The sequence below is a fragment of the Echiichthys vipera genome, assembly GCF_963691815.1.
Source record: "Echiichthys vipera genome assembly, chromosome: 13".
NCBI lineage: Eukaryota > Metazoa > Chordata > Actinopteri > Perciformes > Trachinidae > Echiichthys > Echiichthys vipera.
This window is the reverse complement of record NC_139838.1, coordinates 17123261-17144650: the sequence shown is the minus strand read 5'-3', so window position 1 is coordinate 17144650 and position 21390 is coordinate 17123261. Positions and strand designations below refer to the sequence as shown.

At 40.2% G+C, this 21390-nt stretch overlaps 2 protein-coding genes across 2 annotated transcripts; one reads left to right on the top strand and one right to left on the bottom strand.

The window, feature by feature from the left end:
- The first annotated feature begins 163 nt into the window (after nt 1-163).
- Nucleotides 164-3623, top strand: tdp2b (tyrosyl-DNA phosphodiesterase 2b). The gene is made up of 7 exons (XM_083926172.1): nt 164-372; nt 589-710; nt 950-1099; nt 1245-1336; nt 1746-1864; nt 1955-2125; nt 2285-3623. Exons 1-7 carry the CDS (start codon nt 226-228, stop codon nt 2564-2566), a joined length of 1083 nt encoding a protein of 360 aa, XP_083782298.1. The 5' UTR covers nt 164-225; the 3' UTR covers nt 2567-3623.
- Nucleotides 3624-6414: 2791 nt separating this feature from the next.
- On the bottom strand, nt 6415-19732 carry tmem64 (transmembrane protein 64). The gene is made up of 3 exons (XM_083925943.1): nt 18253-19732; nt 11778-11933; nt 6415-10050 (listed from the first exon to the last, which is right to left on the bottom strand). Exons 1-3 carry the CDS (start codon nt 18958-18960, stop codon nt 9859-9861), a joined length of 1056 nt encoding a protein of 351 aa, XP_083782069.1. The 5' UTR covers nt 18961-19732; the 3' UTR covers nt 6415-9858.
- Nucleotides 19733-21390: the final 1658 nt, after the last annotated feature.

The window sequence follows — 21390 nt, the reverse complement described above, 5'->3', positions numbered from 1 at the left end:
AGCACCGCAAAAGTAAAAAATATATTGTTCCTAATCATTTAGAGTTGTTCACTTACAACTGTGAGCACACTTACAACTTGTTTTGCTGCTCTGGGATTTGTTTATAATTAGCAAACTCACCCGGAAGCCTTTCACTGGTGCGCCTGAAATAACACAGAGGAGAGAAACTAATGTTTGCGTTTCATTCTTGTGCAGTTCTGTGAGAGAAACAAGTGGATAGAAGATATGGCTTCTACGTCAAACTCGAACAGACCATCGGTTTCTAATGTGGAGGAAAACAGAAGTCGTCTCTGCGATGAGTTTGCTGCAATAACAGGGTCTGACAGCGCGGTGGCTCAGAGCTGTCTGGCTGAAAATGAGTGGGAGATGGAGGTACAGTTGCTACAATAAGCTCTCGAGATGGGACATAATAACCCCCAGACAGGGACTGTTCATAGCTCGACACAGAATGCTCCAGCCATTAGTTCAATTTACTTAACTCATTGGGACACCGGCTAAGGCTTAAACAAAAAGAGCTAACAAATGTTTTAAAAGCTGGTATGAGTGGCATGGACATCTTCAGTCAATTGACATTAACTTGTTTTTCAGAGAGCTTTGAACTCATTCTTCGAGGCTGATATGGAGAGAGTATTTGAAGAAGATATAACAGAGAGTGAGACCGGCCCCAAAACAAAGAAGCAGAAGGTTGAGGAAAAACCTCCAGAAGACTGGTAAGTTTACTGTGTGTGTGTGTGTGTGTGTGTGTGTGTGTGTGTGTGTGTGTGTGTGTGTGTGTGTGTGTGTGTGTGTGTGTGTGTGTGTGTGTGTGTGTGTGTGTGTGTGTGTGTGTGTGTGTGTGTGTGTGTGTGTGTGTGTGTGTGTGTGTGTTGACATGACTCTCTTTACTTGTTATAACTAGACAACATTTAAACAAATCCAAATTAATTAACAGTCCCTGAAAATTCCCCAGTATAGATTTGACTGGAGACAGCCCAGCCGCCGCACGCAAAACTTCCGAAGAAGGTGACGAGAAACTGTCGCTGATCTCCTGGAACGTGGATGGACTTGATACAGACAACCTTGGAGAGCGTGCCAGGGGCCTGTGCTCCTTCTTAGTCCTGTAAGCGGGTTTATACAATGTTGCTCTCCGTTGGCATGACTTGATCAAAGATTTAATTTGTGATGGGCTTTACCAACAACTTAACAAAACTGAAATCAGTGCTCCCTGGAGACCCAATGTGTACGTGAATCTTGTCTTCATGTAGATACACTCCTGACGTGGTGTTCCTGCAGGAGCTCATTCCACCTTACGTCCAGTACTTGAAGAAACGGGCTGTCAGCTACCTGATCATTGAAGGTACGGTGAGCTCAATTGGCTGTTTTCACTGAATACTATTGGACAAGTCACAGCAGGAAAAACACAGGTGTAGACAAATAAACATGGCTGAATTCTATTTTGCTGCTTCAGCTCCAGGGTCCTGATTGTGCGTGCTGTCACACCGTCATGCCTCACCTGAATAGAACATAGCCATTTACCTGTGCTTTTCATACCATGACAAGTTAAAATGTCTAGAAATTGGTCTACACTCCTGATGTTGTTGTTGTTGTTGTTGTTGTTGTTGTTGTTGTTGTTGTTGTTGTTACCCGGTGCTTGTCTGTGTTGGTACACAGCATGTTGCACTAAATATGGAAAAAAAGAACAATGGATCAACTGTGGCTGAGCTCAGTGGTATAAACTGTCCCTCCTCTTAATTTGTGACGACCAGGTGGTGAAGACGGTTACTTCACTGGGATGATGCTGAAGAAGTCACGGGTCAAATTTGTGGAGAGCGAGATAGTAACTTACCCTACCACTCAAATGATGAGGAATCTCCTTGTAGTTCAGGTTCGTGCACAGATAGTTGTTCCAACAGTCGATGGCACGATCAGCTCCCGTTGGTTGATACAGAGTTGGATTTTTCTGTTTCGGAATCAGGTGACTTTCAAAGGTCAGAAGCTGTGTTTGATGACGTCCCACCTTGAGAGCTGCAAAGGCCAAGCGGCGGAGCGGATGAAGCAGCTACGAGTGGTGATGCAGAGGATGAGAGAGGCGCCTGACGATGTCACCGTCCTGTTTGGAGGGGACACAAACCTGAGGGACACTGAGGTCAGTCATTTGTCTTTACGTCATGTAGAAAAATATGATGTGTAATGGTTCAAAAGGTAATACAACGATTATGTTTACGCTCACAATTTAGGTCATCAATTTTACCATAACCTGTCCTCGCACCTCTTTTAATAACTGTTGCCCTGGGCTCCGTCTCAGGTCGCCAAGGTGGGTCTTCCCCCCAGTGTCTGCGATGTGTGGGAGCGACTGGGAAAACAGGAGCACTGCCGCTACACGTGGGACACCAGAGCCAACAACAACAAGGCTGTTCCTTACGTCAGTCGCTGCCGCTTTGACAGGGTCTACCTCCGCCCTGCTGCCAAGGATGGCGTCCCGCGCCTGGCCCCCGACCACATGGCTCTGGTGGGGCTGGAGAAGCTGGACTGTGGACGCTTCACTAGCGATCACTGGGGAATCTACTGCAGCTTCTCTGCTGCGTAGAAATGCATAAAACAACCTGGACCACGCCAGTTAATATTTAAGATCAGTTGGTCTAGTTGGTTTTGTGTGTGTCTGGCCATCCCAGCGCAGACGCCGTCAGTGCTTTGGAGCTGGGTTCAGACCACAGAAACGTTTTCTGTTCTGTTTTACGTTTCCCGAGGTTGGTTAATTTCATATCTTGATTTGATTAATTTTATCTTCTAACGTGTCATGTGTTGTACTCTCTGACCAAGCTTCTTTTTTTTTGTGAAATTGCTAAATAAATCTAGAAAGCACCAATCACTGTTAAAATATCAGAGATTGCGGCACCGTGTGGATGTAGTATTTGCATCTGTCCACTAAAAGGCGCTACAGAGTTGAATTGCAACGGTTAAAAAAAATGGGGACATTTTCTGCTGGTCAGTATTCAGAAATAAAATCAGTGTGGTCTAAATGTTGACTCCATATTCAAATTCAGTTTGACTACAATGTCACAGTAATTTAAGTCCACAAAACATGACCCAACAGCAAATTCCTCACAACTGTAGACAAATAAGAATTTTAAACGCACATCAAGGTGAATTAGTTCAAACATTTGCAGCTGTTTTAACCCACCGAGACATGGGTTCAACTCCAGTAAAAATGTATATTATTAAAACACCTGTGGTTTTCCTGCTCTGTCTTTGAATGACACTCTAACGACGATTTAAAAGCACCTGCAATCTAAAATTTTATATCGTGACCTCAGTTCTACCCCAAACAAGAAGTAACCTCCGCCTTAGTGTCTGTCAACACACTGTCAAGACGTTTCCCCCACATCTCAGTAGTGCACCCGTCAGATCTGAGAGTGTTTTCATGTTTGCTTGGCGAGCAGGCAGCGCTGTTTTTTTTTCTACAGCACAGTCACACAGAGGGAAGAAGAGCTGACCTTAGTAGAGGACACATATGCAACTCTTCCCTGGGAGCAGGCATCAGCAAAAAAAAGGGCCTCCATCCCCCGTTTGTCCCCCGCTCACTGGTTCCTGTTTCAAGGACACATGAGCAAAGTGTGTCCGGCTCTAATGAGTCCACCTAAAGCCTTAAACCTAGAAACATTAAGAATGAGCGTTCTCGTTGTTGAACATGAGTCTGGTTCACGTCATAGCCTACAATCTTACTGTATTTCTAATAATCTAATCTTTAACTTTGCCAAATCTGACAGTTTTTCTGTTTTTTGTCTGCTTGTTCTGTTGATTGGATAAAAGACAAATTAAAAACTGAACCTTGTTTTTGTCAGTATGGAACAAATGAATAAATATGCCTGTGAAATAAAACCTGAAATACATAAATGTCGTGTCATGAAATCAAGTGCCAGGAAATAAAAAGGGTACTTTGAAAAATTTATCTTTAAAATAGAATTAGCTTTTTTTTTAATTTGCTATGTTGACTAATTAACAAATATTCCATAGCAATATTTACGTATGTAGGTATTTATTTAATATTGACATACAAATAATGATTACCTTCACTTTTTATAAACCATCAGGTTCTGCAAAAATCCAAGATGACGTCTTAAAATGTCCCTTTGTCTAAAACCCCATTATATTCAATTTGCATTCACATTCAAAAAGAAAGGCAACAAATACACATTTGAGAAGCTGTAGGGACATTCTCTGGCATTTTTTACATGAAAAATGATAACGATTAATAATCAAATGATTAGATATATTTATTTTTCTGTAAGTAGAATTTTTAGATTTTTTTTTTAATCTTAAAATCAGTTAGAGTAGACATTTGAATAGACTGAGGGTCAGTATGCATGGCCAGAGACTGGGTTATACAGCTGATCTTAGCTACAAGGTAGTGCAGTAAAGCATTTGTTTCTCATGGTCCTCCAGAGGTGTATTACTTTGCCCTGAGCAGCTTCCCACTTCAGCGTAGAGGAGAACAGCAGCGGGGCATGGATGGTACAGATGGAGGCAACAGCTGTTTGGGCCAAGAAAGTGGTCATGTGATCACCCCGTCTGCCTCCAGCAGGATCCCTCAGCCACAGGCCCATCAACGTTTCCCTCCTCCACAAATCCATAAACATCCACATCATAAGTTTCCCTCTGGAACGCTGCCTGGATGTATTCCAAGATCATTTCACTCACAATGTTTTTTGTTTTTTTATTTCACCATTTCACTCATTTTTTTCAAGCACTCACAATCTCACAGATGTATTTTGGGAGTTCTTCCCTCCAAAAGCGTAGCACTAGGGCTTTCATTTGAAGCCCGTCAAAATGAATGTTCTTGGTTTTGTGTGGACATAATCGTGCGCTGGCCTGGAGGCTCTTGGGTGAGGTTTGTCCTTTGAGGCAGGGTTGGACAATGATGGAGCGGACACAGATCTGACTCGAGCCCGGGAGTGTGAGGGCAGCAGACAAATCTGTGCTCCTGGTAACAGAGATGATGCAAGATGAGTCAGGCTTGTTAGTGTGTGATTGATAGACGATATGTAGACGGGATCCAAGGAGATGGCCGTGGGCATCTTTTCCTACTGTATGTGTGGTTGTAGTTACATGGGCATAGCACTGTTCACAAGCAGGATCTATCTGGACCGTGTCTGTCAGACGCCGTCCACACAAACACCCACCTCCCCCTGTACAGCTAGCTTGTCACAGGCAAGGCAAGGGCAAGTCTAAGTGGTGCTCCGCTCTACATCGCCACTGCCACATCGATCACTACTTCCCTTCAAAATCACTGTGACAAACTGCCCCAGCAGCCAGCATTATTTCTGGCCACACAGTGTTGCTGCTGCTGCCACTGCTGCTGCATATTTGAGGAGTGACAGTTATTTAGAGGTTTGCAAGATAAGGGGAAACCTTCTGAGCAAGAACATTTTGTCTCCCATCACTCTCAAAGGGTTTGAGGATGAAGCCAGGTAACATTAAAGCCTTAAAACACTTTTGCTAGGATCTGAGGCTGAGGTTATGATGGAGAGGGGGATTTTTTTTTTGGCCGTTCAACAAAGGATAGTGAGGCTGATTTAAGCTCCTCTTAAACAAGGTTGACTGAAAGTGCAGTGAAGACAAACAGATAGGGTATTACGTAAGGTATCCTGGGCTGTAAATCATTCAACAAAAAGAGGGGCAGACCAGAATTAAAACATTAAAGGTCCCATATTATGTTCAAATTAGGTTCATTTTGGGATTATACTAGAACAGGTTTACATTTTTAAAAAACACATTGTTTTTCTCTTACTGTCTGTTTTAGCCTCTGTCGCTTTAAGAACCCTTCTCTGCTCTGATTGGTCAGGGTTTTCAGGTCTTGCACGTTTGTGCTCTCGGCATCTCTGCACCATTCACTGCAGCCGGGGAATAACTGCACTTTCTACCTATATATATGAAGTTGTGACATCAGAACAGTACAGAAGGCCTGATGGCTTGTTTGAGGGCACAGTTTCTGAATACAGGCTGTGTTCATTTCTCTGTGGATTGAGTGTTTTGATACTTTCACAGAATTTATATAACACCTCAACCTGCTCTATATTCTGGGAAACACACTTACAGGTGGAGTTAGATGAGGTTGATGCCTTTCTCATGTAAACATCGCTGTTAATGATAGCCGTATATTGAGCATACATACATGAGAGTTGCATCAATCTTCTCATTCAACTCTGACAGAAAGCCAATAAGTGCATATCCCAAAAGGCTGTCGGTTTGATTAATATTGATGTTTATTACTGGGGTTATCTGCACAAAGTAAATACTTTAACTTGAATTAAAAATATAGTGATTATTATTCTGTTAATTGTCACAAAAGGTGATTTTTTAAAATATGTGTGATAAAAAGAATGAAAGAAACCAAACAACTTTGTAAGAAATTCTGACAGGTTTTATTTTCTCTCTCATAAATAACACTGAACAAGCATCGTACAGTGATAAATATCAATATTTATACACTGTAAAATTCTCTGTATTACAAAATACAGTATATGTGTAATGCACTTGATACAGATGGGAAGTATTGCATTTCATAGCACCAAACGAGACCTTTAACATGACCCTTAAGTTTAATGGTATCACACTGTACTCATCTTTAACAGTCCAGTTGTGTGTGCAGTTACATCCCAGATGCAGGTCTTGTGTGGATGTCTATGAAATATACTTCCCTTGGGAATCAGTTGTTGCATAACTATATCTAAGTTAAGTAGAGCCCACCTAGGAGGAACCAAAGCATTCACTGTAAAGCTTCTGATTTTGCCACAATATCAAGTTTCCGAAATCCCAGTTGAGACAAAAATATTATCGAGTGTGGCCGATAAAGTTTCATGTGTTTGATTTTTGCATTAAACGAAGTTTAACGTCCACTTCTGAACAGAACAGCTTTGTTGAATCACACTTGGAGAGACACCGCTGTCAGGTGAAATCGTTGTGTATTTAGAGAAATAATGTCCGCACCTTTAAAAAAATGAGAAAGTGAGAGTTGTGAGCAGATTTTATAAATCATAAAATGTACTCATCTCTCCTCGTAAACTTTCAATTCACGTAAGAAACTGGGAAATGGGTTTGGGTTGGATTCAGGAGGGTTTTTTTAATGTGACAGGAGCGAGAGGGTCTATGAGCAATCAGTAGGTTTAGAGACTCTCCAAAGAAGGTGTTACAAATCTGAAGTGGCTGTTTTAGTCACAGATGTTTATGTGTCTCATCCACATCATCGGCAGCACAGAAATGTCCGTCAGAGGCAGCGGGAGGCAACAGGTAGGACTGGGTATCGTTCTAAAAAGTACCAACACCAATGCCCTTCAAAGGATCCAGATATCCACAGCTTATGTCATTTGAAACCATTTGCTCCTTCATTAAATACCCTTCATGTGAATGAAAGCATTCAGTTGCGTAAAGTGCCACTACCACTCCTCCCCAGCCAAACGATCTTAATACAGATACATTTTGAAAGTGTTCAAATTATTATATTTATTAAATAACTGTACACTGAAGTATTATTTGGGCTCGCTTCACCACACCACCAACTGTATGGGTTGTAGCTGCTGCGGTAGTGGGCCAATCACACGTCGCATGAAATCGACCAAGAGCAAAACCACACAAATGCTCGTTTTGTTTCTAGATCTGGATATAAAAAGGGTCGAATGAAGGTATCGTTGGACTGGAGGGGTTTTACTACTACTAGGTGCTGGTACTTATTTTGTTCGATACCTTAAAAGGGTATTGAGTACCAATACCCAGCCCTAGTAACAGGCAGGCTGAACACTTAAACACAAACCTGGAAATATTAATACTTCACCTTGCAGTTGAAACGTGAATGATCTAACAACTCAAATGCAGTTTTTGTTCACTTTTGAATAAACAAACAAACAAAAACGTTAAGGAGCAGATCTTTAACATCTTAAGTAAACAGCTATTCCCTACACTTGGTAATGGGTCATATTGGTAAGACTTCTTTTATATTTTTTTGCTTTTGACTTTCAAACATTATTGCTAAATTCAGACAGGAAGGGGCTCTTTCATCCAACATTAAGCATAAAACTCTACAGCTTTAAAGAGGACTGAAAGCATGGAATGTGTAGGGCGAACATTTTATCTGGCTTTGAAGAGAGAAAGAAAAACATTAGTACAAAAATGAAAAGGAAAAAAATGCTATGTCAGCATTACAAATACAGGGACATAAAGATGGATATTTCATATAGGAGCCCTTATTATTCCTCAATCAGACTTTGTCTGAGGAGCAGCATCACAATAATTCATGTAAAAAATTAAAAATATTATCACATTCATCACTTAGTGTCCTTGTTGTGTTTGATTGTCGGCTTCTGAGACACATCCGTTTCACTTTTGACGAACCAAACCACTTCCGGGTTTAAATTATCTGTATGAAAATAATGTCTGTCAGTTGTAGTGGACTGTGCAAGAGAACCTACAATATGAAAGCTTTGTTGTATTATTAAGAGCGAAAACACAAATTGTTCACATTTCTATAATTACCAGCAACATTAAGTAATAAAATAAAGTCAGTTATAAGTCACATCAAGCCTCAGCTTAGGCGGGGCCAGTGTCATGGCGACTGATAAGCTTTATCAAACTATGGCACGTAAAAGATTACAGCCTCTTCATCTCATCTAGCTTACTCATCTATAATATAAGGAAACCCTTAAATAAACATAGATCCAGGTTTGTGTTATTTTGATGCATGAGAGCATTTCTGATTAGTTTGGTTCCAGCACTGAAATACGACATTCATGCCATTTTGAAACCTATCTTTGATGTATTGCACAGAATTGTCAGAACTATCATCTTGAGCAAAAAACAATGTAATACTCATAATGGATAATCTCAGAGCCAAATAAAACAAGAATGTAAAATCAAATCAAATGAATTCTAAACATTTACAGGAAAGCGGTTTCAGCTCAGTGTGAGAGTCTTTCTGTAGCAGAACATGTGGCTGTGCTGCCGGGGAGCTGATCACGTTGCACTTCAACTTTTCCTGAGTTTCCTGCTGTGAAACCTGCTCTCCCTCCCCAGCTGCTCTCATCAAAACTGCAGAAGCGCCGTAATGATCTCCGGGCAGTCAAGGCCAATTCAGCTGATGTGATGGTCTCAAGCCAGCAGGAATCACACATGCTGGGTGAGAGATTTTCCCCTCTCTCCATAGTCCAAAAATAAGACACTTAAAAAATGAACTGGACTAAAAAAAAAAAAAGCCAAATCTTTTACAAATATTAATAAGGCTCTTATTATTTTTACTGTGAATCGAGAATGGCGTGAGACGGATCATGATTCTCTCAAAGTAAAACAAAAACAGATGTAGTATGAAAGAAAGGTGCATAGGTTGGCATTCTCTTGATACTGAAATGGAAAAATAATTCCTTGGTTCTCTAGAAAGCTCCAAATTGCACATTCATAGTGTAAGCCGGCGGTTAATGCCTAGCTATGGTTTTTAATGACCCACTCACTCAGCCACCTCTAGTATCTTTTAAACATTATTATTTCATTGACATCTCCTGTAACAGAGTTAATTAAGTTAAGAATAGGTTAAGAAGTACCTTAATCAAAAGAAAAAACCTCCCAAGATGATGTACCAAAAAACTATTTCCATCTGCACCTTTTCTTCAAAAAGTTGCGTGGTCCCACATATCTAAAACATCGTAATAACTAAAGTCGTACACTTTCAGGGTTTACTCGCAAGGGTGGTCCGAATGTGATGTTGAAAATTATAATCCACGCCACCACCACCACGTTTCAGACGCCGTGTAAACTTGGGTTCCCCTTAACCTCCCCGGTCTTTTAATACGGTGACCACGAGTCGCACGGGCTACGGCCTTGTGTGTCAATTTGCGGTCACACCACGTTAATGCAGTTCCCCCCACCGACTGTCGCCCTCTTGCTGCAGTAGGTGAAGCCACTGTGATTGGTGGACGAGCCGTTCATGTGTGACGACTTCAGCTCCATCTGGCAGGCGGCGATGGCTGCGTTGAGCTCTACCTGCGCCCGGTGCACGACGTAGAACATCAGGCCGATGCTGATGACGATCTGCAGAGGACAGAAGAGGAAGTCACACCGGCACAAAACAGCTGCGTACAGCATCGTTTTTTGTTTCGTTTTGCTTTCTTAATCATTTTTTAAGCTTGAATTTTTGTTGTAGTGGTAAACTAAACTCCATTTTATTCAGGAGTTCTCTATTTTAAAGTACAAGGAGGCACGACAGAATAAATGTAATAACCTGAATATGCTCTATTGTAAGTCTACAATTAGTGGTTAAGATATTATAGCTAATAATCAAAATACTGATGCAGAAAATGAATTGGATTTTCACTTCCTGAACAACACTGTTGAGCTCTATGCAATCACATCCAAACCAAAAAAGAGGGCAGGTACTGAGCCAATAGTGAGCAAATCATGAAGTAAATAAATAAATAGCTTGCACAGTGCAGGGCTCCTCCAATATCCACCCATTTATTGCACCCAGGTGACACTTCGAGCACAACTGCAGTCTGATAAAGAGCAGCTGTGCTCAAAATGTCACACAGACGCTCACAGAGACTTAATCTTCTGCATAAACTTGGTGGCTTCGGTGTTTGTTAGTCGGTTTTAGAACTACAGTAGTTTACTAGATTATTGTTGAGTGTCTTTACTTTTCATCTCCCTGCCTGCTTCGGTTACCTAAACTGTAGATCTAAGAATGAAATTTATAGGATTGTGTCAATGTCAAATGAAATAGTTGGAAAACCCCAGAAGCTCTTGACTCAAGTTTTTACAAAATGACAGGAAGATAGTGAGGAATATCCTGGCGGATAGCTCCCATCCTCTCTTCAGCCAGTTTGAGCGTTGCCGACTAAAAATGCATTCAAGATGTCCTTCATCCCAAGTGCCATCAAAAGTCTGTATATAACTCACTGATGAGATTGAAGCTAAAGACACTGACACTGTTTGAATATGACTTTGTCTATGTGTTTGTCTCATTAACCGCTTGTCTGCTACATATGACTTTATGTTTTATGTTGTCTTTTCTTGTGTTTGATGAGCCAAACACAGATGTATTCTGAAAATATATTCTATTCAAGGTGCAATAAATAAGTGGATATTGGAGCCCAAAGTGTGTCATTGTGAACTAGTTTACTTTTTTACTTAATTCTTTTATACATTTGTCCTTGAAGAAAAAAATGTTTCTATGTATATGTTTGTGTATGTGTATCCTGGCAGGTAAGAAAAAGTAAGAGATAACTGGGTTCTTCCAAATGGAGTATGACACCACCAGTGTCCAAAAGGGGTTTTGTGTGATTACGGCCAGTTGTCACTTTGGAGCAATAGCTTTCAGTTCTGCATGAAAGCTGTTGCTGATATCTATCTAATCTTAAACTCACCTATGGCCTCTGACCCCCGTAAACCTGTCAAATGGTGAACTAAGAAACAAACCATGATGGATCAGCACTAGTGAGGGTTAAAGCTGAACAGGTGTTGGTGATGTGCTGACAGCGTCAAAGGACTTTGTGGTGAGCTGAACAGGACTGTTGGCATATTTTGCATATATACAGAAGGCTTAGAATTCCTACTCTTGACAGTTACGTAACTTAAGACTTAAGGGATGGGCAGATGTCAATGCTTGTGAACTAAGATAAGGTTTGACAGGCTTGGGACACAATGTATTTTGAGTATGAGGGAGGAGTAAAAAAAACAAACCACAGAACAAATCCTAGGTTATCATGACATGTAAAAATAAATATATTCACACACTTAATGTATTATCACCATCAGTTTACCTGCAGGCTAAACACAAAGTAGCCGCTGACGCTTTGCTCAGCGATGACGTCCTCCATGGTGCGAAGTGTGGTGCCCAGGTAAGAGTTGAGAAGCTGAGTGGGCAGCAGGCCCACGGAGGAGGCCACCAGGTAGTTTGGCAAGGACACGTCTGTGATCTGAAAATGGAGAAACATATTTTAAACTTTAGAAATATTCTACCACACTACACTACAACTATACTATATTTTAGCTCTACATTGGCAGGAGAAAAATATGCAATAACATTGCAGAGCTGTGCAGTGCGGTGCACACCGCTTTGAACTGAACTTTTGTCAGTTATTTATACGACACCTCCTAATTTCACTACTAATACTTAAATAACTGTGTTGTAGAAACTAAAGAGGTCGACCAGAGGAGTCACTGAGTAAAAGAGTGTAACTGGTGCGCTCTCATTCAGATAAATATACTGAATGGACTCAAGTACAAGACTCCCAAATGAAACATAGAATATCCTAATTCATGATGTATGTACCTACTTAGCTCGTATGTAGACTTTTCTATCTTTTCATTTTTATAATTATCATTTTTTTTTAATTTATTTCCTTCCATTTTTTGTGTACTTTGTATATATACACATGTAAATATCTATGTATGTATTGTTCAAGATTTCACAATAAAATATTGTTAAAAATACATACACAGCTATAATATTATATATATATATATATATATATATATATATATATATATATATATATATATATATATATATATATATATAGAGGCTGATGTATGTGAGGTAGATGTATTCATTTTAAGCCAAGGTCTTGGTACTTTCCTGTGTATTTACCATGAAGCATGACATGTCACCACACACCCAGTATATAATTTTAACTGTAAGACCATTTCACAGATGTAAACATAAACATATCAAATGTGTCCCAGTTTATTTCCTGTTGCAGTGTATGTGAACGTTGTCAGCTGACAGGAAGTTAACAAGGACCAAGACCGTTGCCTAGCAATGAAATTCAATTAAAAAGGTCTGCACACCCACCTAAATATAAACAAGTGTCTGTGCTGCTGTCACCCTTGATCCCTTGATTGGGTGATGACATAAGCCGATGTGTGTGTGCACTATGACCGCACTGTGGCTGATAGCGGTGTGTCAGGGGCCGTGGTGTATTCCTGCAAAACACTGCCCTGGCCAAAATGCTATCAGGTCTGTCTCATCACAGTGATACATCTTAAACCCTCTCCTGTTATCACACTGCACACTGATTATAACCTGGGTTACACTTCAAAGGACATCGACCCTATCAAAATCTGATTAATCAAGCTAATGTTATCAAGTTGTTTATCCTGTTGAAGCATTTTTTCAATCATGTTACATGCCTTTCTCCTTGCAAGGTAAGCACTGATGTGTTTACACCATGTGTCAACACAAAACGCCTCCGGCTGATCTCTGAGACATGACATGTGAGCCTATGAGAGCCTCAGAAGAAGAAAAGGAATGCACTCTCTTTCTCTCCATCGCCATCATCCCTGAGTTATAAAGCACATGTCATCTGAAGTCTCTTCCCACCCTGGCATCTAGCGTTTGCAGCTGTCTCATTATATGTTCAGGGAAGGGCTAGTTGATATTTTTATAACTGCGCAGAGAATTCCCAGTGAACCTCCTACTTGCTTCTGCAAGCCTGTATATCAAGATAATCTGCAAATTCGAGTGGAAAAACACCCCATTCTAAGGTTGACCTGATTTATTCAGAGCAGCAGCAATGCAGGTTTGTGCTCGTAAACAAAACATAAAGTAGGGTCCCTTGGCTGCATAGTAAATTTTCAGGATTGTTACTGTGATAATGTTCCCCTTTTTATTTAGAGTTTACCCTTTGTAGTAAAGGTTGAAGAACAGGGCATAATTAACGGCTGCACATGCTTGTTTGCCTGTAGTTAGGGTCGTATAAATCACATGAGGAATTTGACAATTGCTTCATCAGCTCATTATGACAGCAGAGCGATGGACCAAGCCCAGCGAGCAGTGATAAAATGTAATAAAATACACATGGGGACCTGAATACGCCCACTCCGTCCACAAAGGATTCACAAACATTTTTCCTGAGCTGTCTCGTTGTTTTGCTAACTACTGCAGTCTTTGTGTCGTTTTGGGTTACCAGCTATAATGTAGCACCATCCACTTCAGCAGAAAGAAGCAGGGGGGCACAATGAAATGTAGCCTCATCCATGGAAAGTGCTTACCAAGGGTAGAGCAGACAACACATAACTCCTTCAGTGAGCCAGCACGGACCTAGAAGTACCCACCCGCGGATAGTTTCACATTTTATTGTGGAGAATAAGATAATAAAGCACCAATATCAGCTAGGCTTAATAACGAGCCTCCTGATAAGAACAATTACAAGGTGTACAGGTCCAAGCTCCTAGCAAAGACGGGAAAATGTAGCAGAGGAGGCAGGTGATCTGGGGGATCCAGGGTATTATCCTGCTTCTGGCTCCAGTCTGACCTTCACTTCTCCATCAAGAAAAAAAAAGTTTCACACTGAGATTTGTGTGTGAGGAATTGACAGTCTGATTTTCTTCAGTCCCAATAACCTTGAATGATGCCTTACTTACTTTTACACACAACCTAAATTTTCATATATGTAAACAGTATTACATTTTAGTTATCTCATCTCATTTTACCTGTCAACTTGATGTCACTTTATCTTACGGTCTTTCAATCTAATTAATGCCATTTTACCTTATTATTGGTATCTTTTTTTATTATTGTCCATCTACTTTATTAATATTATTTTATATTTATTGCAGAGCTGGCCCGTTCTCTTGTCAAATACATTTAATTGTACCACTGACTCTGTGTTAACGTTTAATAAAACTGAAACCTGAACTACTTATTAACAGTGACTTCTTTGCACTTACAGCAATTATGGAGGAGCTGCATTATTATGTCAGTGTTTCTGGCTACCTGGTAAGTCCAATACTCACTCTCTTTTGGCTCTGTTTTTGGTCGCTACCAACAGTGGTGACACTGAACCAGTCAAACCTCTGCCAAAAATGCAGGTACATTAGTAAAGAATAGACAACAATCTATTTGTCTATAAATCTGTAAACCTAAAATATATCAAAGGGAGCAATCTCAAAAGTCATGACAATGATTTGCACGGACATGCTGCATTTTCAAAGACAAATAGCTGTCATAAGTTGAAACTAACCAGGGGAAATATGACAAATTCAAACTGGCATACAACCAAATATGACCCACTTTTGTAGCAGCCATCCCTCATCATAAAAGTGCTCTCTGCTTTCCCCTGTAGATAATAATGACCTAGCACAATCAGAAGCAAAAACAGTATTTTACAAGGCTGTCAATTAGCCCGCCTTCTAATTCGATGCTGGCTAACTGATTGTGGAGCACCAATAATGCCAGTGACAGTGGTGGCAGCTGGGCATCACAGTGTAAACACTCTGTCCCTTTGACTTTGACACCTCGTTTTCACCTCTGCGGAGTGGAACAGTCAGTGCAGTGTTGTGACTACTGTCAAAGCTTACGGCCATGATCCTTACACAAGTGAGACACTGTCTGCAACCTTTGGACACAGAGCTATGTCCCAACCATGGAGCACAGAGGATAAACAGATGACAAACAGAAGCTGTTTAAGTCAGTCAGGCAAAAGGAAGCCATCTGCTAGGTTTCTAATTCCTGCTCAAAACCTGTTTTACAGGTAAACTTCTGACTACAGTCCTGGAATCTTTTGATGCTTTTGTTTATCAAAAGGGATAGTACAATGATATCTTTGAGCTTTGGATAGCTGGTTGAATAAAACAAGCAATGTGGAAACATCTCCATGAGATGTGAGAAATTATTTTTTCTAGTCAAAATTATTAATATAAAAAGAACTGGGCAGATTAATTCATATTGAAAACAATGCAGCCCTACAACTGACATTTATTTAGAAAAATGACATTTACAACAAAACCCGTAGCAGGGCCCTTAAGCTGGTGTTTGTAGTGTACTATTTAATCATAATTTTGAAATGTAATTGTAAGGATGAATACATTGCTCTCTTCAAGTACAAAAAGATCTGTAAAAAAGCAGCCCAACATGCTAGTATACGACAACACGAGTAAGGCATCAAAACAGGAATATGATCTACACCCCTACATTGACACCCAATCCAATTTATAATACTACACGTGAAACATTTGACTTATAAGTCCTGTTGACACTGTCAACAGAGATGTGTTGAGTAAACTTAATAGTAATTTAGAAAACTGTAGGGGTATTATTGTTTTGATTACATAATTTTCTACAAAGTTTCTAATATTTGAAAACCCATGCATGTCAATATGGGTCACAAATCATTAGAAACAGCATCCAATATAATGAAAGCATGTAAAACTCCTACCAGCTATGGGCTCAAAATGTATGGGTCAATACAGATCCGACACGGCAGAGACTATTTTGAGTGAGTTGCACATAGTGAGTGTTATTATAGGCCGGATGTGTCAAAAGCCAAAGTCAAATACTCGATTTCCGTAGACATGTCTAAAAGTAAATCACTCACCCCAGAAAGCTTACCGGTTTTGCAACATGCAATTACTGTGCTTGTGAATCTTACTTACGTCATCTCATTTTTCATTTTCCTGCCTCAGGCCTGTGCATCCACTACTTCATGCTTTAAGCTATACATGCCTTTCAAGCTCTCCACTTTGCTTACACTTCTGGATGTTTGTGTTGCTGTTGGTTTCTGCCCTCAACACTATTTTTATTCTCTTATTGACAGGTATTTTTCCACAAAAACAGTGTCACAATTCACTTAAACAGAATCTATGAAATACGGCATACGGTGATGACTTTCACCGCTTCTTAATCCTCTTGCTTTCTGGCAAGTTAATCGATTTGAAATGTGCATTCTGCTTTTTTTTGTTTGAATAGGCTGGCTTCTAGTTTAACTAGAATAAACTAAACTTTGTCCTTTTTATTGACGTCATCCTTGGACACATTTTGTGTTAGTCATTTTAAAGTAATGCATTGTATGAGAGTCATTTTGACCAGCCTCATATTTGATATCAGAACATTTGTGTTAATGACAAACCCCTGCACAATGCTGAACTCAAATGTAAATGGACCTTTTATCCCAGCTGGATCTTCATCAGGTCACGTATTTGACTGTAGATATGCCGTGCACATTCTGTAACTCTGAAGTTATTTGCTTGAGGGTATAAACAGGCAGCAGTTGAGACACAGATTCCTAAGGTACAAAACCTGATACTGTTTAGCTGTTACTGCTACTCCAGTACATTGAAGCTACGACATTATTTTCTCCATTTTCCAGCCTTATTATTTTAATATTTAGTGTAAATACTGGCTACATAACATAAATTTCCTCTTGCGTGACCTTTCAGTTTATTTCTTAAAATAAAGTAACAAATGACATCCCTCAAGGCTTTTACCATATGGAGGTTTCAATGAGTTGACTGAGAAGGGTAATCTGCGGGTATAAATCATTCATGCCGTGTATGAAGGTCAAGGGTGTACGAGTGCAGGTGAAAGCAATACCCCGATACTGCTTAGCTTTAATGATGCTATAATGTAGGTCACATGGTGTTGGTTGCCTTTGCCAATAACTTCAGATTTCAACAGAAAAAAAAACATCACCAGATCATTATTGAGTTCAGAAACAAACGCCAAATATGAAAACCCAAACTAGGACTTAAAAGTTTGATATTAATAGTTTAAACTGATAAACAAATGGATGTCCTTCCTTCAGCAATGGGAGTCAACACGTCCCATGCACTTGTTGAGAAATCTGATGTACAAATCTATCAGTTGCCTGAATGATTCTCATATTTCTATTATTACGATGCTGACAGATCCTCGTCTCAGTACTGTACGACACCAGTCACCTGTGTGGAAACTTGTATTTATTTTAACTTGTGTTGTTTGTCTTTATAAATGCACCTTGAGTCTCTTCAATAAAGCTGCTGCTGCTGCTGCTGCTGCTTCTTAATCCATTTCATAGGAGCATTTCCTCCATCTACAATGGGAATGAGTTTCCTGTCCTAGGGGGCTGGCATTATATTTTCTTTTTTGCTATTAGAGCTGTGTCTTAGTTTATTTAATAGTAAAGTAACAGGTCACCCACTATGTTTAATGTCTGAAATGAATCACAACTGAAATGATCAGCATCTAGTTACAATACTCTGGGTCTCTTTCTTGAGGCTGGTTTCCAGCTAGGTATGATTTCCCCTGTGTGGTAGCTGGCCCGGTAAAAAGAAAAGAATGTCCTTCATCAGAAAGGTCACAGGTTTCTCATGACTGCAAGTGATTTGACGAACTGTCTTTCAACTGGTAAATGAGCTCTCCTCCTGGCTGGTTCTTGGCCGTGACCTTTCTGCTTAAACCCAGTTTACAACAGACACTGCATGACTGACTTACATCCTTTTAAACTGAAAAGTTGGTAATAGTGTTTTGATACTCACCGAGAAAACTGCATTTTGGAGCCCAAATGGTATGGGGGTGAGTCTCGCTAAGGCCACAACTTTGAGTCCACTTCCTCCCTCCACCACTCGTATGACAGCACTAAGCTGTTCACTGTTCCCAACCTTGTTCAGTACCCAGTCAGTCAATAGTCGTTTACACACCAGGTGTGCCACAAAGGTCCCTATTAAAACTCCCACCATAACAAGTCCCATGCCCAGCACAAAGCCATAGAGGTAGCCAGCTGCCACATTAAGAACAATGTACCCCCATCCGCACGGGAACGAAACGATAATCAAACCAACTATAAACAGCAAGGCTCCGACGAGGCTATCCAAGCTCTCCACCCAGAGCAGGAGATCCTTGAGGTATTGGCGAACCAGTGCAACCGATGAGAAGCACACAGCAGTCAGGATGCACGCCAGCAGGGCGCTCTTGAAGCAAAAGGTGGTGATGCAGCACGGGTGTCTGAACTCGCCACTGTTGCTGAAGGTCGTTCCCACTGTGTCACTGATGACCTCAGGGTCCCCGTCTGACTTCCCTGTGACGGCCCCTGTCTCGTCAAAGGCGCTGCATATCAGGATGTCAATCTTGTCACATTCATCTGTGGCGGTCTTCTGCAGCCAGCGGTTCAGCTGAATCTGCGCCTTGCCTACAGCATGCTTGACAAGCTTGGTGAAGAGCTGCACAGTGGACCCAGACATTGACATGTTGGCCCCTCAAATAAGCTCAGGGGACCAGCAGCAAAGGCTCTGTCTGACCTAGAGACAGCTGTGATGGTTGAGGTTTCCAGACAGCCTTTACATCCACAAGTCCATGTCTAGCACTACGAATTTGTTGAGCTTCAACAGAGACAAGTATGAACCTTTAAGAGGACTTCAGCAGTGGTAGCCCATTGCTATGCAACCGTGCAGTGAGACATACAGATGAAATCCGTCACTCTCCCTGGCCATCACATTGATTGTCCAATTGCACAATGTTTATCTTGGGTACACTAGGTGGGAAACGTGCAAGTCCAGTGACTTCAAATAGCCAGTTTTGCTGTCTCTGTGTGAAACACTCTCCATATTCAGAGCTGCTCCCCCTCAGCTCAGGACAGAGTAGTCGGAGGGAGGGAGCTGTCAGGGCAGGAGAACTGTGACAAAACAATCCAACTCTTCTTCGGACTGAGATGACGACGACAGTGCAAGAACCTCAACTTTTATGACTCCAGCAGCGTTGCAAATCCAGCTAACGTTAACGCACTAGCGTAAATCACTGCAGGGCTAACTTACTCCTGTCGCTAGCTAACTAGCTCGCTGCGTGAATAAAGTCCACCGTTGCATTTCAGAGACACGAACCGCCGTTAGCTCCCCTCTTCATACGCGTCTCCCCGACAACAGAGCGACAAACGAGACGCAGGAGTCCGGTATGAAAGCAGCGGTCGGCTGTTCCTCTGCTGGCTGTTGTTGTGTCTCTCGGCTCCGCTGCTGTTGACGCCGCTGAAGCTCTTCACACAGACCACTGTTTGTGTCCCAGAATGCCAAGTGACCCTCAACACACGTGACCGACCGTTGGACCGCTCTCATCCAATCAGAGCGCTCCAAATGTAATCGCGAGATTTCCGTCGGGTTTGACGACAAATTCTGTTTGTTTGGATCAAATATTGCCAAAGGACAGTGAAACCCTTTTTTTTGTGTTTTCATGAGATGACTGGAGGTTTATTTCAAGTCAATGTGATCTGCTAATAACAAGAAAGCTTAAAAACTATAAATATGTGCTCCCACTTTAATACATTTAATTCAGTTTAATTGTCATTGCTCATGTCCCCTGGTCTATCTTACTAATCTTCCTTTTTTTTTTTTTAAATATCATTATTATTTTTTTTATCTCTATTTATGTATGTATTTGTTTTGTTGTTACGTCTATTTGTTATCGAATTGTTATCAATGTGATGCTCATCATATGGTTTGCTGCACTATTCGTGTATTTTGTTTTGTTAGCACAATATTTTTCCCGCTAATACATTTGTTTCAAGAACAGAAACTCTCAGACACATATTCTGGGAGTGTACTTTGGAGTTCTGGAAATAAATTATTATTTCAACATCAACAAAACAATCACTTAATTAAATTGGAAGCAAAATATGTCATTCTATACTAGGAAAACAACAAGAGGAATTTCATGAAGCTAAATCTTCAAAATCTCTGCCAACTTTTATTCCCTTCAACATTGATTTTCTGAAATTAGTTTGAGTCTATCCAAATTGTTATTCAAAATACAAGTATTTATACAGCAGATATACTACAAGGTTTTTTTTAAAGGAAATGTCATTATATAGCCTATATTTCCATTCTTTTTTAAAATGTATTATTCACTTACTTCTAATTTATTATTTTATTTATTTATTTATTTTTCCCTGTGTATTTAAGCACTATATATAAGTATGATGCTGAACTGTCTCTACAATTGGTTGTCACATGAGGTTTTTAAGAATAAGCACATAAAATCACAATGAAAAAATAAATTATAAATAGTTTTCTGCTGTCAGACACTGTGCTACCACATAAACAGAAAGAACTACTACCACGCCATGGTACAATGTGGAACGACAACTTTGAAGACCTTTTAAATGCATAAAGCACAATAAGTCATCATTAATTAAAAAGGGCATTCAAATCACATCACAAAACCATGCTTGAAGTATGGGAAGCAGTTTATCAAATAGGAAGATGTCGGCTACTTACGTGACTGGAAAATGAAACCACACTTAACATAAAACACAGATACAATAACATGAATTTTAATGTAGCTGAAGAAACGTGATTTTTCAAACTGTTGGGTTGTTCACCTTATAACAAAGTATCATAGGCATATTTTATAAAATGCTTTCTTTGAAAATGAATAAAATGTAATGTAGCTTTTGTGATAAATGTTGTGTAGTAAGAAGTACAATGTATGCATGTAAACTATGCTGCAAATAAGCAGCGGTGGAAGAAGTTTTCACATTTTTCACTTTACTAAGTAAAACTAACACCACAGCGTTCAAACACTATTCCAAGTATTCAAAGTTTTACTTGAGTAAAATTATAAGTAATAATTTTGTAGTATATTATAAGTAATAGTAAAAGTTATAAGTAAGTATTATGAACAAAATAAAC

Bases quoted from the DNA above. Each gene is read 5' to 3' on its own strand.
- tdp2b (XM_083926172.1), top strand. From the start codon at position 226: ATGGCTTCTACGTCAAACTCGAACAGACCATCGGTTTCTAATGTGGAG. The intron at 1,100-1,244 runs GTAAGCGGGTTT...GTCTTCATGTAG, and splicing joins CTGTGCTCCTTCTTAGTCCT to ATACACTCCTGACGTGGTGT. The intron at 1,865-1,954 runs GTTCGTGCACAG...TTTCGGAATCAG, and splicing joins GGAATCTCCTTGTAGTTCAG to GTGACTTTCAAAGGTCAGAA.
- tmem64 (XM_083925943.1), bottom strand. From the start codon at position 18,960: ATGTCAATGTCTGGGTCCACTGTGCAGCTCTTCACCAAGCTTGTCAAG. The intron at 11,934-18,252 runs GTGAGTATCAAA...CTCCATTTTCAG, and splicing joins TCCAAAATGCAGTTTTCTCG to ATCACAGACGTGTCCTTGCC. The intron at 10,051-11,777 runs GTAAACTGATGG...TGTCCTCTGCAG, and splicing joins ACTTTGTGTTTAGCCTGCAG to ATCGTCATCAGCATCGGCCT.